At 39.5% G+C, this 16,364-nt stretch overlaps 1 protein-coding gene across 10 annotated transcripts in view; it reads right to left on the bottom strand.

Annotated features, from left to right (window-relative positions):
- Positions 1 to 16,364, bottom strand: part of rbfox1 (RNA binding fox-1 homolog 1) — a 265,406-nt gene that overhangs the window by 120,672 nt on the left and 128,370 nt on the right. For 2 of the 10 annotated variants that reach the window (XM_088316623.1, XM_088316626.1), the window contains exon 1: positions 925 to 1,329. The exons of 3 other annotated variants lie outside the window; for them this stretch is intronic. In XM_088316623.1, coding sequence (XP_088172749.1) covers positions 925 to 1,020 — 96 coding nt within the window. In that variant the 5' untranslated portion in view covers positions 1,021 to 1,329. Of the gene's footprint in view, positions 1 to 924; positions 1,338 to 16,364 lie in introns of those variants that run through there. 5 more of the 10 variants (XR_015846620.1, XR_015846619.1, XM_088316632.1 and 2 more) reach the window with 5 other exon arrangements.

Genomic DNA, 16,364 nt, shown 5'->3' with positions numbered 1-16,364 from the left:
CACCCACGCACACACACACAGAAAATAAATAAACACAAGGCTCATAACAATGTGATACAATTTCTATTTTTTTATTGTGAAAAAAAAACTAATGTAATTTAGTGGAACAGTTTATGGATGATGAGATTTAAATAATGATTCGTTTTCAAACAAGTACATATGATACAATAACATTGAACTTAAAACAAAAAAAAAGAAAATGACAAAAAACTGAAGTGATAACAAAATAACAATAGACACAAAACAACAACAGCAAAATGAATTAATAAACTCATAAAAAATGACTTTTTATCGTTGATGATATGTAGTACATGAACACACAGAGTATGAATACGGTACAATCGAATGTATTCTTACAGCCGTCAACAATCTCCGTCCAGTACAAATTATGAACATCAACTTGAATCAAATGAATGCATTTTCAATCAAATTCAATTCCTAAAGCTCCAAGATCTAGCTTTAACAAAAATTTAAATTTCCCAAATACTATGGGCACTGGAGAACGTATAAAATAACAAACTTGTTCGATCTACAACCAGACCATTTGCTATAATTTCACCAGATCCAAATCCCCCCCATATGCGCTGTTAACATGTAAATGTGAATCTTTGCATTTTGATTTGTTGCTATTATACTAGAATCAAGGAACATGCGGATGCTGAGAACCATTCTAGGAAATAACATTTCACCCAACTACACTTGCAAATTAGAGGAGGTGAAGACTCGACTTTTATTCCAGTCACAGAATAAAGTAATGCACCTCAGAGAGGATTACAATGCTGAGCATCACTCTGAATTAGACAGCAATATTTTCCTTTCTGTCATTTTGCTCAGTGAAACTCACACACGCACTTTATCGTCTCCATTCTACTTTTCATGTCCAACAGCAGCAGAGAGCGGCATGCACACGATACACACACTCACCTGCTGCAAATACATAAAGGTGAGGGCGGCGCAGGATAACTGAGGACAGGCATCCACGTTGGGTAACGCCACACATGTTCCTCCGGGATGCTGCATGTTCCCTCCTCAAGATGAACACAACACAACCCCCTCAACCCCAACAACACACAAACCCTGATCTCAACAGCGAGGCGAAGGGAGTGCAAAGAATGAGCAAAGAAACAAGAGGGGGGGGGGGAAGAAAAGATATGACTTCTAGGGAGTGAGCTGAGAGATGGAGCTTCAAGGGAAGCAGCAGCCAGTCCCATACGGTGGAGTACCAAGTGCTTTCTGCTCACGAGAAGGCGGGACGAGTGATGGCAGGGAGAAGGAGAGAGAGGGAGAGAGAGAGAGCATGCACACTGTACTGCAGTGTATGTGACTGTGTGAGAGGCTGAATGTGAGTCTGACTGGGTGTGTGCGTGTGTGTGTGTGTGTGTGTGTGTGTGAGCAAGACAGAGCGCGAGTGAGCGAGAGCGTGTTTGCAAGCCAGCAGTCAATGTGACTGCGATTGCTGGAGCGTGAGGGAAGCAGAAAAATGTGTGCGCGTGCGATGTGTGTATAAATCCGCTGTGTGTGTCAGAGAGTTCAGCTGTGTGTATTTGTTGCTGCAAAAAAAAAATATATAAAATAAATAAATAAAAAAATGCTGATTTTTCTCTCATTCTCTTGATGAATTGAAGTTGTGTGACATGTTACTGCAGGCGATCAAGGATGCTGACTGCAGCTCTGACACAAGCCCCACTTGCCACACTCATTTGCTGGCAAACCTTTTTTTTTTTTTTTTTTTAAAGCTTTCAGTTGGCAAAATACAGTTGTAAACTTGAGAAAATTTGAATTTACATTTATTGTTTCTTTTACAATTGTTATCAGCTGTCCACTGTAAATAAAGCTGATAGTTTTTGAGAAAATGACTTAGGTTGAAAAGAGCTGTCATTTTACACAATAAATGTAGGAATGTATTCACTTGATTTTCCTCATTGGCTAGTGGTGTATTTTTCCTCCAATGCTGACAGTAGGCACGTGCATATATAGACCCCTAGTGGTGCTCAAGCATCTGCCGTTTTGCCCAGAATGAGAAAACTGCCCTTTGTGATTGAGGCCTTTTTTTTCCCCTTCATTCATCAATATTTAAAAAAAAAAATAGAAATCACCCTCTCTGCCATCTGTTCCCCAGAAAGTGTTTTGACATCTGATGGGCATTTGTTTGAGCTTTTGTGCAAATTGTGCCCCTCGCTGATTTGCGTGCCCCTCCACCCTCTTTCACTTACTGTCACTCTGCCATGCAGTGCAGAGGATTGAGCGCAAGGCCAAAGCCCTGCAGCAACACAGGTAGGTAGTAGTGTCAGTGCGATCAGCGACATAGGTACAAAATTAAATACAATATTTAAAGTAAAGTTGAGAAGGTTCGATGGCAATGAGCTCAAGGTTTGCAAAACACTCTTTAGTAAAACAACTCTACAAATGAAGCGCAATGATGATAGCATAATGCAACGCCTTAAAGTGTTTGTTCAAATAAAATCTGTGATTTCAATGATTTATCTCACTGTTTACTGATATATACGGGATATATATATGAGATATACATCCAGCTATAAATATATTTACTAACCACACAAGTTTAATAGTTTCATTTGACTTCAAATCTTAATTATGTATTTTGAATAACGTAACTACTTCATAATTGCCGCATTATGTACAAAGGGCTGTTGTGTTGTTTTAGTAATGGAAAACTAACAAAATATTGAATATTCTAATAAAAAATAAAAAATCATATTCATGAATGACAAATCATTGTATTCTGATTTTATTTACATTTTACACATCTTCCCAACTTCATTGGAATTTGAGTATCAAAACCCCTTTTTTTTAATATTTGAACATATAGAACATACTGAAATTATACAATGATTAATAAATAGTGTAGATATCGTGGCAACTGTGTACATGCCTATGCCTTTACAAAGCAGGGCCTAGTGCAGAGGTGTCAAAGTAATTTTTCCCGGGGGCCACATCATAGTTTTGGTTTTGCTCGGTGCGACATTATGACAGTGAACCCATATAAACCATCATCATAATATTATATTTACATATACACAACAAACTGATGGAATACTAGTTTTTAAAATCAGAATCCAGGAAAATGTTGTTTGTTTAACAACCATTCAATTCATTTTAAAAGTGTGATTGGTAAACAAAGAAAAAATGCTTGCAATATTTTAATGTTTTTAAAATTGACGACAATTTGCAATTTTGGCATCGTCGCGAAAAACACGTCATGCATGAGCTGCCTCCGTGGGCCACTTAAAAAGATGTGGCGGGCCGGATCTGGCCCCCAAGCCTTGAGTTTGACGCCTGTGTCCTCGTGGATTGGCATGTGCTTACTAAGATAAACAATTCATTTGGTGATCAATAAACGGATGAAAAAATGTGCATACTGTGGGTACCCATCAAAATGATCACTAAAAAAAATCGACGACGAACCAGCCTTTAATAGAGGAACACCGTACTGCGTCTATAATATGTTTATTTTTCCCAATGCTGGCTATGTGCCTTAATTGAATCCAATTCACAATATGAATATTTGCTATCCACCCAGTATGTTAATCTTTGCCGCTATAGTGCACGGGAATAACAATAAACCTCATTTAATATTGATGTGAAAGCCTCATTGCTCATATCCAGTCAAATCTTCATTTCTTTTCCACAGGCTACAAACTTCTGCCGTGTGTTGTTATACTTCAGTACTGCATCAGCACTACTCAAATTCAATATACAAGCTTTCACATACCAGCTCGGCATGCTTTTGGCATATCGGTATACATGTAGCTGAACTCATATGCATCAAAACGTGTTTACAAATTTCTTTCAATACATAGTGCGACAAACATCCATTTTCTATACCGCTGATCCTGTTTAAGGTCACAAGGAGCTGGAACCAATCACGGCTGACGTTAGGTGAAAGGTTTACTACATCGTACATCATATTTTCTTCTCTAGTTGGATTGAGATTTGTTTGAAAGCAGGGCATGGAAGGGCACTTGAAAATATATTTCTTATGGTCTCAAAGCTTAATGGTGAAATGCAAGTGCATGTGCATGTGCATGTATGCGAGTGACGCTTCGAGAGATGTAAAGGCAAATGTGGGATATTACGAGATGAAACAGAACACTGCAAGTGCATAACTGCAGGCGAGTAGCTACCTTTCATCTACTCATTCAACTGACGACAAGCTCACTCCTTTTTTTTTTTCTCTGAGCTGCTCCTCTTCCACCTCCACCCTTTGGGCACATCTTTATTTTGCACCCACACAGACACAAACCATAAACCAAGCCTGTAAAGCCATTGGCAGCTTTCTTATCCACACAAACACATTCTCCTTTAGTCAGTAATGTTCTTTTACAATAGACTATACTTGCCTTAAGTTTGAAAAATAAGTCAACATTACCTGAAAATATATGCCCTATAACTCTCTGCCACTACAAATATATTTTACATAAAACCTATAAAAAAAAATAAAAGAGCCACATCTATTGCTAAAGCATTACCTAATCTTGCAAAACCAAAATACTACATTTGAAAATCGTACAAAATAAAAGTTTTATTGCAGAAAGCGGCAAATGTATAGTGCAGCTATACGTGCATTTATGTCATCGCAAACTTGGCATTCCTCAAACATTTTTTCACGTGATCTCACTTTTCATGTTGTTCAAAGGCAGCCGGGTACTGATTGAGGGATTGTGTTGTTTTTTTTCTTGCCTTTTGTCTCGTCCACTCATGATGCTTTTTAAAAATCTTTGAAGATCGGGCTTTTAAAGGGACACTTGCATGATTTTAATATTGGTATTTATGTACAAGGTTTGCACAGTGGTTTTCCAGCCGTGTTGTGATAAATTAAGGTGTTATGAGGGGGGATTTATTCAAGTTGGAATAAGTAGGACTTCACTGAAGGCCTATGTGTGAAATGCACAGCCTTCCACTGGGTTTGCATGTAAAAATGGCAGCAGTACTATAATTCATGGCCGCTTTTGGAGCTTGGCTTGTTATTTTTTTTCCGGTTTCAGCGTCTACGTCACAGCAGGGAGGCAAGCGTGGTGTTATTGCTTGCTTTGTGAGTTCTGTTGTCAAAAACGGCAACTGATCGCAACCAAAACGCAAATGCACATGACTACTCTTGTCCATTTCAACCTGTGAAAGTATAAACATGTTCTGCTCAATAGTTTGGATTTATTGACATCAAATTTGAGCTCATGTGATCACCTCCACAAAATCAAAAATGGAGTGGCGATCAATTCTCCACTTACAAAGGCTGCGGCGGACAAGAGGAAGAATGCGCACACTAACCCTAACTGGTTATATTTTGGACATTTAACTAGTTAATAGTTGAATGTCAGGACGCACCGGCAGCCAGGCATGGATGTTTACCTTGGAGAAAACAGTAAGACAAGCTAACGTTTATGGCTGAAACTGAAACATCGAACGACCTACTTCGTTGACGGAAGAATTGGAATGCAAGAACTAGTCAGAGCTGTTGCCTTCCAAAGTAGACGGCGTGGTGTAGGTATTAACGTCACCTATAAAAACTGGGGCCACCCCTCATCCAAATAAACTCGCATGTCTACTCATTCCGACTGGTGCTTTTAGGCCATGAAATTCCTCACGTGATTAGCAAAAAAGCAGTGTGCTGCGTGCTTCCAGCAAACGTATAAGTAGCTCTGCTCACGTCCACATTTCCGCATTCTCAATAGAATCGGCCACGAGGAGGTTAATCCATCTGATATGTTGAAGTGGTCATAGGTAGGGATGTCCACATTAATTTGGTGCCAATTGATCACCGTTTTTGGACGTTATAAGCAATGAAAGTACAATGGTTTCCAATGGAGCGTATGAAATCGGTCCCTTCCGTGACTCTAATTGGGACATGGAGAGAGCGGAGGAGGGCGTGGCCATATTCCTCATTAAAAGTAGGCTTTTCGTTATTTCCTAATTTCTCCAAAATGAATACATAAAAAAAGAAAATGATAACTAATTCCAGTTTCCTGATCAAAAAATATATAAATTGAGCTTGTCAATGAAAAATGGGCCATCTTGGCTGGCTAATCCCTTTAATAATTTTAGTCATACCTGTGTGTGGTGCACGGTTATATAATTTTCATTCTAGTTTGTATTTCTTTTTGACTTTTCTTTTTTCAATTAGTTTTAATTCATTCTCAGGCCAGCTTTGTTAGTTTTTATCAGTTTTATTTTTTTCAAAAACAGTTTTAGTTTTGTTTTATTTAGTTTTAGTATTAGTTTTAGTTTTTAAAAAATGGTGTTTTATTTGCATGCAAAATTAGAGAAACACAATGGTAACTTTTCTCTAGTAAAAATTCAACACAAAAATCATTTTTTAAATATTTTGATGATACATGGTACAGTTTAACAGTCCACAAGCAGAATTACAAATAGTGCAGTAAATTATACCACTTCTAAAGTTAGATGCGTGCATGCATGCGCCCTAATTAAATAAAGCTAGGATGACTTTTTGCCAAGTTGCCAACTTCTAAAGTGTGTTGTACAGTGTACTATTTCTTTATATACTGTATATATTTTTTTTCATTTATGAAACAAAAAGGAAAACACTTTTTACCTAGCGTTGCATTTTGGGCTGAGTTAAATGTCAAGAGCAGGTCAGCCATTAGAGACAAACTCGCAAACTTGTCTCCTGGAGTGATGTCATCTGCTGACTTTTTTGGGGGGGGGGCTGCGCGGCACACAATAAGTAGACTACAACTCCCAGACTACTATCCGATTTGGGTTTGGTCATGTGATGCTCGCAAGATGGACCCTCCTGCCTTCAGTGAATTGAAATAATCCTCTATTTAACTGCCTCGGCCATTGAAGAGTGTTCCATTTATTGCCGTCAAAAATTCTTACATTGGTTTTCTTCAGTGCTAGTGCAATACATCCGTGCCTTCAAATTAGTTGTGTAGGATATAACTAAAAATGAGCAGAAAGCTTAGGATAATATACCGCACAAATGGACCAGTTATTTCTGGTAAGAGTCAGATCATCGCTCAGTAGTGAGCTTTTTGGATGGATAGTCACATGCCATAACTCCAACTCTGACATGTTTGACGCGTAATGTGATAAGCTTTGACCATACCATTCTCTTCCCATGACTCTAATACGAGATCGCCTTGTCTTCTGGCCAAATAATTGCATTTGCGAACATGTGAATCATTAGAAATTGAGACATCAAAGCACTGTTTGGATCATAACAAGGTCAACCAAAAAAAGACAGGAATGTAGTAGTCAGGGAGTTTGAACTCATTATCCATCAGGTATTGGCACTATCGTTGACAGATTGTAAGTCAGTCTGTGAGGAAAAATAGTTGTATTGCAAAAAATTACATTTAACCTTAATAAATGAAAGACAGAAAATGCCAAACAAATACAGATACTTTGAGGCAGTAGATAGGACCCAGGTTATGAGTTGTGAATGTTTGCTTGGATATATATGTGCATACAGGAAATCAATAAATATATATCCAAATACAGCGGATGGTTGTTCGTCTTTGTGTGATCCAGCTCCCCCACGACCCTCGGGAGTAGAAGCGGAACAGATAATGGATGGATGGATGAATAAATATATAAATAAATAAAAATATTTCGCTAATTGAAGTTCTGCACCTCAACAGTGCATTGAAAGAGAACCAGCAGTCCCAAGGTTCTAATTCATGGCACTTCTTCCTAGGCACAAGAACTACTTCCATTTTTGCCGTAAGCTACTTTTTATATGAAAACATTTTCTATTAAAATCGACCCCGCCTTTTGTTTTTTTTTATATCACTCTCTCTTGATTGAAACATGCTTTCAAGGGTCAGACACAGCCAGTGGTAAAGTCAACCATTACATTTCAAAAGATTCCTTCAAAAAGAGATGCTTATTCAACATTCATTTGCATTCACATTCAAGCAAACATACACAAAATACGCTGCATGGTTTTGCCCTATTCCTCCCAAATGTCGCTTTCCATATTCTATTCATAATATTAATGATCCAAAATCCTAAAATCACTCGATCCAATTGAGTCATATTTTCTCCAAACTCAATCTGTTCTGCCGTTTCTGAGTATTATCTTCAATTTTCTACACTTTTGACTAACTCAATACACACAAGCACATAGATACTGTACACACCCAAACAACAAAAACATTCCAGTATTTTTTGTTTCAGAATTACTAAAAAAAAATGCAGTGTTCCAAGTATTTTCTGTACAGTAAAAATAGCTTGTAAAGAACTCTGGAAAACATCTATTCTATTTGTCATTACACTGAGACTGCTTATGAAATGAAATTTTATGTTTACCTGTCCTACATTCATTGTCCATCATTACACATACTATAATATACTTTATAACAGGCGCCACCCATTTGATGTAATTAAATGGTAATTACAGCAAATGTGTTATGCTCCTTATGTGAAAAACCTGGCAGCCAATACGATTAATCAGTACCTAAGAAGTAGCTCTTAATTAAAAAAAGAGTTCGTGGCCCCTGTTGTGTAACATGATAACATGCAAACATGAGCCCCTCTTCAATATCATCTAAACCAGTAGTTTTTCAGCGAGTCCATGGATAGTCTCTGTCTGTATCTAATTTAAGGACGTGTCAAATGCCTTCCAGATTTAGTGTTTGGATGTATACCCTTGCAGAAAATGGTCAGTTCCAAACTCGGCACAATTTGCAGAGGTCATTTTGACACCCTCAGGCATCCTTAAGGGGATTACCATCTCCATCCACATCATTAATAATGTAGAACAAAATTTTTAAAATAACATGCCTTCAATTAGAATCACCTGGTCAACAAATAATTAAACATAAGCTAAAGAGAAAGAAGAAACATTGTGAAAAATGTATCGTAAAAACAATTACAATTAAAATCCTATCTACTATTAAGAACACAGTGTGGCTATGGGAGCCACGGTGCCACCTGTGAGAATAACGCTCCCTTATATTAGCCTCATAAAGACTTAGCTACGACTAGGACTGTCAGGTGTGCTCAAATAGGTCCAGATGCAGCCACAAAAGGGCGTTCCCGTTCTGACAACGGGGAAACCCCCTTACACCAAGGGCCACGTCCGGTGTCGGCTGTTTTCTATGGCGTTAGATTTATGCCACAATTACGTAAGCGTAACGTCAAATATCTCAAACACAAACAGTCTGTTCCTATTGTTTTAGTAATAATTCAAAAATATTTTTTTTCAAATATTTTTGATTGGCTTAACGTTATTGTCCCTTTAATTCTATGTCCTTCTTTAAATGTTTTTTTTGTTCGTTTTATTTATTCTTTTTTTTTTTCTAATAAAAAAATCACCTCTTGGAGTTGTGCATTTGCGACTTCATCATTAGATGTCGCCATGGTAGTTGGTTACAGCTCCAGCAATATAAATATAAATAAAGTTGGATTGTAACAGCCCTCGTGTCTGACTCCTGAATGGTTAAGAATTGTGGCACAATTGTCACGCCTGCATCGCAAGTGTGAATCAACGTTTTGTATGCGTAGAGGAGAGAGAAGCCGGACGCATAAAACCTATTTTATGCTTACACTTGGAGAGTCTTTTACACGCGAAACACATTTTTGTACGAACAAAACATGTTTTCGTACGCGGTATTTGACATTATTCTTACATGGTTGTGATATAAATCTAACCCCATAAAATAGTTCTATCATATCACTAAGGCCTACAGCGCGACACTGTCGAATTGGGAACACAACCGGTTCTAACTGGATCCTTTTCATTGGTCGACTAAACGCTGAGAGGAACGCCCAGTGGGAGTTCTTGTGTCCTAAGAGTAACGCTGTTCACAAGTTTGTAGCTGCAGTGCCTTAGACTAACTTAAGCCTTCCTGAATTATTTACATTGTCTTTTCCTTACTCAATCACAGCTACTTTGTCTTCACTGCCGGCCTGCCTGCCTGTCTGCCTCGCTTCTCAAGCCTGCAACCCTTGACCCGCTCGAAGCCCTGTTGGGACTCCACTCTTCCTACGTTATCCCGGAATTCCACAATAAACATTTTGTTTTCACCGCCAACCCACACCTCTTTATTTCTGCATCTGGGTCCGTCTCTTGCCCTCAACCCTCTGACAGGGCCATGTCGAGTAGGTCACACTCTCGTATTTTGGCGCGCAGCTTCTCATAGCTACTTACATTAGCATAATGAATACATATTCAGAATTATGTCTCACAAATCCTAAAATAGATAAACTAAGAAATATGACGGCATTTATTTTTCTGTGGCTCTGAGGAAGACGGCCACCTGATACATTAGTGACGTCACAGACGTCACAAGACGGCATGAGCCACTTGGTTTAGACTCAGTGGACTTTGAGACGGTTACGGTAATATATGAATTGATGGATGTGTCTGCGATAGAGTCTAATTTGAAATATTCATCCCAATAATATGAATTACTTACTTACTATTGATTATTATTAGGGATTCTCTGAAATGAAAATGATTAGCCAAAATTTCGAAATGTTGCCCAGGTTGCAAAATTGTCATGTCATGGGGGCTAGATGCAAATGTGACACAGTGAAACAAGGAGACGAGTAGTTCCGTCGTCGCTGAAGATGCGCAATCATGACTGTGACTCATCAAGTGAGCACTTCCGAGAGCTACTCAGTGTTGGATACACACGTTGCTTCTCCGAGCCATCCGTCTGTTTCCAAGGGAATTTTGGGCTCATTTTCTGGTTGCCCACATCCGCCGAGTTCAACGTCCTATTAGCAAATGTTCACTCCCACGATGCAGCTTGATCAGCCACGACGGCGGGACACCATGCAACCATTGGACAGAGACCGGCCGGAGGCTCTTGATAACCTGAACTGCTTTATTTTTTTTTTCCACTGTGTTGTTTTGGTGACTAAAGTCTTTTGGACCAAAACCGAAGACGCACACTACCATTTTCATCCAAAGGTATTGATTAGAGTATTTAGTCGGAAGTAATTCATGTAAGTGAGTAAATTACACAAGGAAGTTTTGGATGTTTTTGAGCATGGTGGTGAGAAGACTTTGCCTTCGTTGCTGGCTGATATATCATCTGATCTTGCTTCATGGCTTAAGTGCCACCGCTGACACAGCAAACGGAGCGGTCAGCTGGTTAAGCTAAAATAGGATCTAAAACCTGCTTTGTCCTTTGCTTTTTCCCAAACACATAAAGCGTTTCCCATCGTGCCACGTTCTGGACGCTGTCGACTTGTGGCTGCTACCAGTCGTCATTTTTCCCGGAGAGCCCCAGCTTTGATGGCCTCCGCGCTTCCTTCGATGATGGGGTCCACTGAAGCTTTTTTAAGAGCACTTCCCCAAGCTCACTGATCAGGAGAGAGAGTTTCCACTGACTCCCACAAGGATTGCGTTGTTAAATGCCTGGTCATTGATGAACAAAACATTTATCCTGAGGGAATTTTTCCTTTCCAATGACATGGATTTCCTCTGTCTGACAGAGACTTAGACAAGTTCCGGTGAGTATAGAACTTTTCTTGAGTTGACTCGTGGACATCATGACTACTTTATTCCTGTGGCAAGTGATATGAATATCATGTGTCTTATTTATGGTCGAAAGAAGGAATGTTTAGATCCATATATTCCAATTTATCACAGCGACCATGCATATTGGAGTAACTCTGTTAGCTCTGTAAACGGCGGGTTATCGCAAACGTTGCAAAAAAATGAATTTTTAAAGACAGAAGTGAAAAAAAGGGCGGCCCCTGAGGGTGTAATAAAGGGTGGATTTTGCTGCTTAACTCATATTCCACAATCACATTATCAATCAGAAAGAAGTGATTAGACTAATGAAGGCGCATAGAATATTTTATTGCAAATAGCTTGGGGGGGTTGACTTCCCCTTTAAATCCAGTTGTTTTCATCTTCAGGAGCTGGCTAAGGTAACACCCCGCATGTCTCAACAGCACTTTGTAACAGTCATCAGTGTTGTTGTTTTCATCTTGGGTGGATTACTGTAATGCACTTAATTTTGGAGGCAGCCAATCCTCCCTCGAGCATCTCCAGTTGGTCCAAAATGCTGCTGCTCGCCTCCTAACTGGCGCTCATCAGAGGGAGCGCATAACTAATGAATATCTTTTGAATATAATTTTATTTGTTTTCAAGTCTTTAAATGGTCTAACACTACCTTATTTTGCTGAGCTCCTCCACCTTGCACCTGGCCGATGCTACATGTCAGCAGACCAGACGTTACTGGAGGAACCGAGGACTAAGCGTTGCGGGTCCCTCTCTTTGGAATGACCATGCGCTAAACGTCAGGCAAGCGACCTTTCTGTCCATTTTTAAAACTTGTCCTCAAACACATTCATATTATGTGGCTTCTGACTCAGCGTGTGATTCTATATTGTTTTAGTGTTTTGTGGTGTTTTAATATATATGTTATTCCTTTATTGTCTAACTGTTGTTGTATGAAAAACCTTTACTCCATGTCCAGCACTTTGTATGCAGCGGTGGTTGTTTTAAAGTGAGCTAGAAATAAAGCAGAGTTGAGTATTCAAGATTAATATTGATAATTGGTAATCAATTCACATTGTCAGTTGACGAGAGATCCTTGCCCCTAGTTTCTTGCTGTCATTATGTCACATATTGTCTGAAGTAATATATACTGTATGGTAACGCATAATGTCTTTTACATACCAACTAACCAAGACAAAAGAGGCAGTCATTGTTTGGTGCATTTGTCTTCCTGCCCTCCAAAAATAATCATGAACAGGTCATTTCCACATTGACGCTGACAATGATGGATGAAAATTGTTCCGGTCTAACAAGCACACTTATACACACGTAAGCTTAAGCTCATTCTAAAACATATATGCATGTATGAGCTAAGTGTGAGAACGTTGAATGACACTAAATCCTGATCTCCAGAAACTGGATCTGCAGCCTTCCCTGGGCCTGATATGATTTTTAATCCCCTCAACACATTCTGGGTCTATGCGTGTTAGTTATTGGACGTGACTGTATGAAAACCTACGGAAATGCAACCGGCCACATGAATCCACATGGGCAGTGACGCCCCTCAATCCTCCTTTAAAGCACTTCAGATCCTCAAAAGTTAATGCCAGGCATCACAAGGCATACGAAAGAAAAAAAAAACCATTCTGCCCATGTTTATGATCTAGTTATTTTTCCATTTCCCAAAACTCATTAATTAGCACTCAAGAAGATTCTTTTTTCTGAAGTGTAACACTGTGTTTGTCCAAGGGAGCAAAGCAACAGTGCGTGATCTGTGAAAAGATGCCAGTAAATGACCTTTATTGACCTCTGCTTCTGTTGCAAAATAAAGTTTTGCAATTAAAACACCACATAAGTAAACAGAAACAACCAGCAGGCTGCACAATGTGTAAGGGGTTATCATGTCTACCTCACCGTCGAGAGGTCCTGAGTTCAAATCTCAGCCCAGGCCCTCTGGTGTCAAGTTTGCAAGTGCTGCCCGTGCTTCGGTGAGTATTCTCCGGGTACTGCATCTCATTCCAGCTTTCCAAAAACATGTGTTTCAGAATAATTAAAGACAAAACTATCTATCGGAGTGAATGTGAGTGTGATTGATAATTGTCTATATATCCCATTTGAGTGGACCAAAAAGACTAAAAAACAAAAAACAAAATCATGCATATGTTTACAAGGTAGTTTTTGTGTCGTACTAGCATCCACCAACAAGCAGAATGGCAAAGAAATTCTCTTTCAATCGACCAATAGGGAATTGCGTTGCGCAGTACAAAATTCCACAACTGACAAATAAACAATTTAGTCAATCCCTGCTTCTACAAATACTGGGCTGAGAAGGTAAAGAGGCAGAAAGGACATTCTCACAAACCAAGCTAATGGCAAAGAAAAGGCCTGCTATTTCTACACTCCACTTGCCAAGGGGACTCTGCTCTTGTTCTTGAGTCAAGCTTCGCTTTCATTCCCAAGACCCCAGGTGGCTTTCAAGAATACCTCTGCAATCCAAAAGTCGATGTGGCCCTTCCCAATAATCTTCCCCGGAACTTTGAGTTTTACTTTAAAATGTAATCCATCCAAAATTACTAGCCATTGGTTAAAAATTGTATTCAGTAAGTAATTTACATATTAAAGTAATGTAATTCCATTACTTCTAATTTGTGACTGTTAAAATACCATAAAAATAATAATAATATTGCCTTTATTAGTCCCACAATGGGGAAATTCGAGATTCGAACCCAGGCCTCCTGGGGAGACTGGGTCCTGAACGCGGCGCCTTAGACCACTCGGCCATCCTGGCAGCCAAAAATGGGGAAATTCGAGATTCGAACCCAGGCCTCCTGGGGAGACTGGGTCCTGAACGCGGCGCCTTAGACCACTCGGCCATCCTGGCAGCCAAAAATGGGGAAATTCGAGATTCGAACCCAGGCCTCCTGGGGAGACTGGGTCCTGAACGCGGCGCCTTAGACCACTCGGCCATCCTGGCAGCCAAAAATGGGGAAATTCGAGATTCGAACCCAGGCCTCCTGGGGAGACTGGGTCCTGAACGCGGCGCCTTAGACCACTCGGCCATCCTGGATAGAAGATAATAAAGACAAAATTAACTCGTAGTCTTGCCTTATACCAGGGTGTCAAACTTTTTTGTGGACGGGCCAAATCGTAGTTATGGTTTCCCTCAGAGGACCGTTATGACTATGTACCCATATGAATGTAAGATCACCTTACGTTACACACAACGAATTGATTGCCAGTTTTGAAATCAGAAGCCAGTCAGTAAGTGTTTGTTCAACAATTCTTCAATTTATTTTAAAAGGGGACTATTGGTAACAAATAAATGGCAATATCTCATATTGCGATGTTGTTAAAAATGAATAAAATGTGCTAGAAACAGGAAGTTGACGCACATGATTTGCGCTTCGCAGGTCACATAAAAGTCACTGGCCAGATCTGGCCCCCCCGGGCCTTGGGTTTGACACCGGTGTCTTACCCAACGTGTCAATAAACCAGTGCTTCTCAATTATTTTCTGGTTTTCGCCCCCAGCAAGAATAAAAAAATCAGCATTGCTCCACATCCCCCCCAGGGGGGCCCGCCCCACGATTTCAGAAGCACTGCAATAAACTAAATTTCTTAAATCTAGGCATGCAAGGGTTCACCACATTTTTTAAGGCCACGGACCATCTTTTTCCTAAAGCAATATTCTTGACGAACTGTCGTCAAAACAAATATTAATTAATCATTAAAAATATTTTTCACCATTGCACTGAATGTCGATGTTTTAATTAGAGGATTTTGCTTCGATGAGTTCTTCCTTTGGGTGATGGGAGACATTTCCACCCAGAGTGTGCTTTTGAAGGGAAGCCAGTGTTGGAGTTTTTATGAACAGTTTGAAAATGCCACCCCACAGTTCCTCTCTTTGGAACAGTAATGGGAGACTGGCAGAGGAGACAAAAGCACTTTGAGTATGACATTGTGGGGGAAAAAAAGTCTATATCTTATGCTGCATAGTTTTTGGCTTATTTGTCTTGTTCACTTGCTCATTTAAACACACCTCTTCAAGTACTAGTAGTAGATAAAAAGTAGAAGATGAGTCAAGATAAAAAAATTAATTGAAATTATTATTCAATAATAATAATAATAATAATAATAAATAAGTAATCATGTTACGCTAAAGTTCATGATTTGCCTTTCTGGTCCTTCCGACATTCTTACTGGATTACCATCGCAACAAATTTAGATGAAAAAATAGATGTGAATAGAGCTCCACCTACGACTGTGACTTGGAATACACAATAGCTCGTTCACACTTCACATTGATGGTATACAGACAAAAATTCTGCACCTCTAAATCAGAACAAATCTGTTTAGCAACGCTAACTGATCGCACTAGCAGGTAATCGGTGGCCATCTCCAGTCCCTGAGTCTAAAAGATACTCACAGATCACTGATATGACTACAAATGGTTTGTATTTGCGACACACTGAGTAGTTAAAAAAAAAAAAAAAAGTACAACAACAAAGAAAAAAACATTCACTGCAACTCAACATATATCCCAGTGCACGTCCAGGTAGACTAAGCGTGCTTTCACACTTACTTCGCTTTGACCCAATTAGTTGATAGATGTGTAAATTTGCTACTTTTGTGGTTCAGTTCCTTTGCATGCGTTAAAAACTCCAAGTAAAGCAAACTGTGCACAGAGGCGTACTTAGAAGGAGATGAATTTGTGATCGGGCCGGCTGATTTTAAGTCTTTAAATACTGCTTGTGAAAGGCCGGTCCAAAACAGGTGCCAACGTAGCACAAATGAGAGGAAGCAGGGAGAACCTTTCCTCTTGTGTGAACATTTTAAAACACCAACAAAAATGATTGGGATCCATTGTCAATGCAACAGTAAAAATGTGGAGCTTCTAAATGATCAAAGGGCTTACTTGGAGCA

Source organism: Idiotropiscis lumnitzeri, chromosome 15 (genome assembly GCF_059441095.1).
Source record: "Idiotropiscis lumnitzeri isolate Australia: NSW breed Sydney's pygmy pipehorse chromosome 15, RoL_Ilum_1.0, whole genome shotgun sequence".
In the NCBI taxonomy this organism is placed as follows: domain Eukaryota; kingdom Metazoa; phylum Chordata; class Actinopteri; order Syngnathiformes; family Syngnathidae; genus Idiotropiscis; species Idiotropiscis lumnitzeri.
This window is presented reverse-complemented; position numbering and strand designations above follow the sequence as displayed.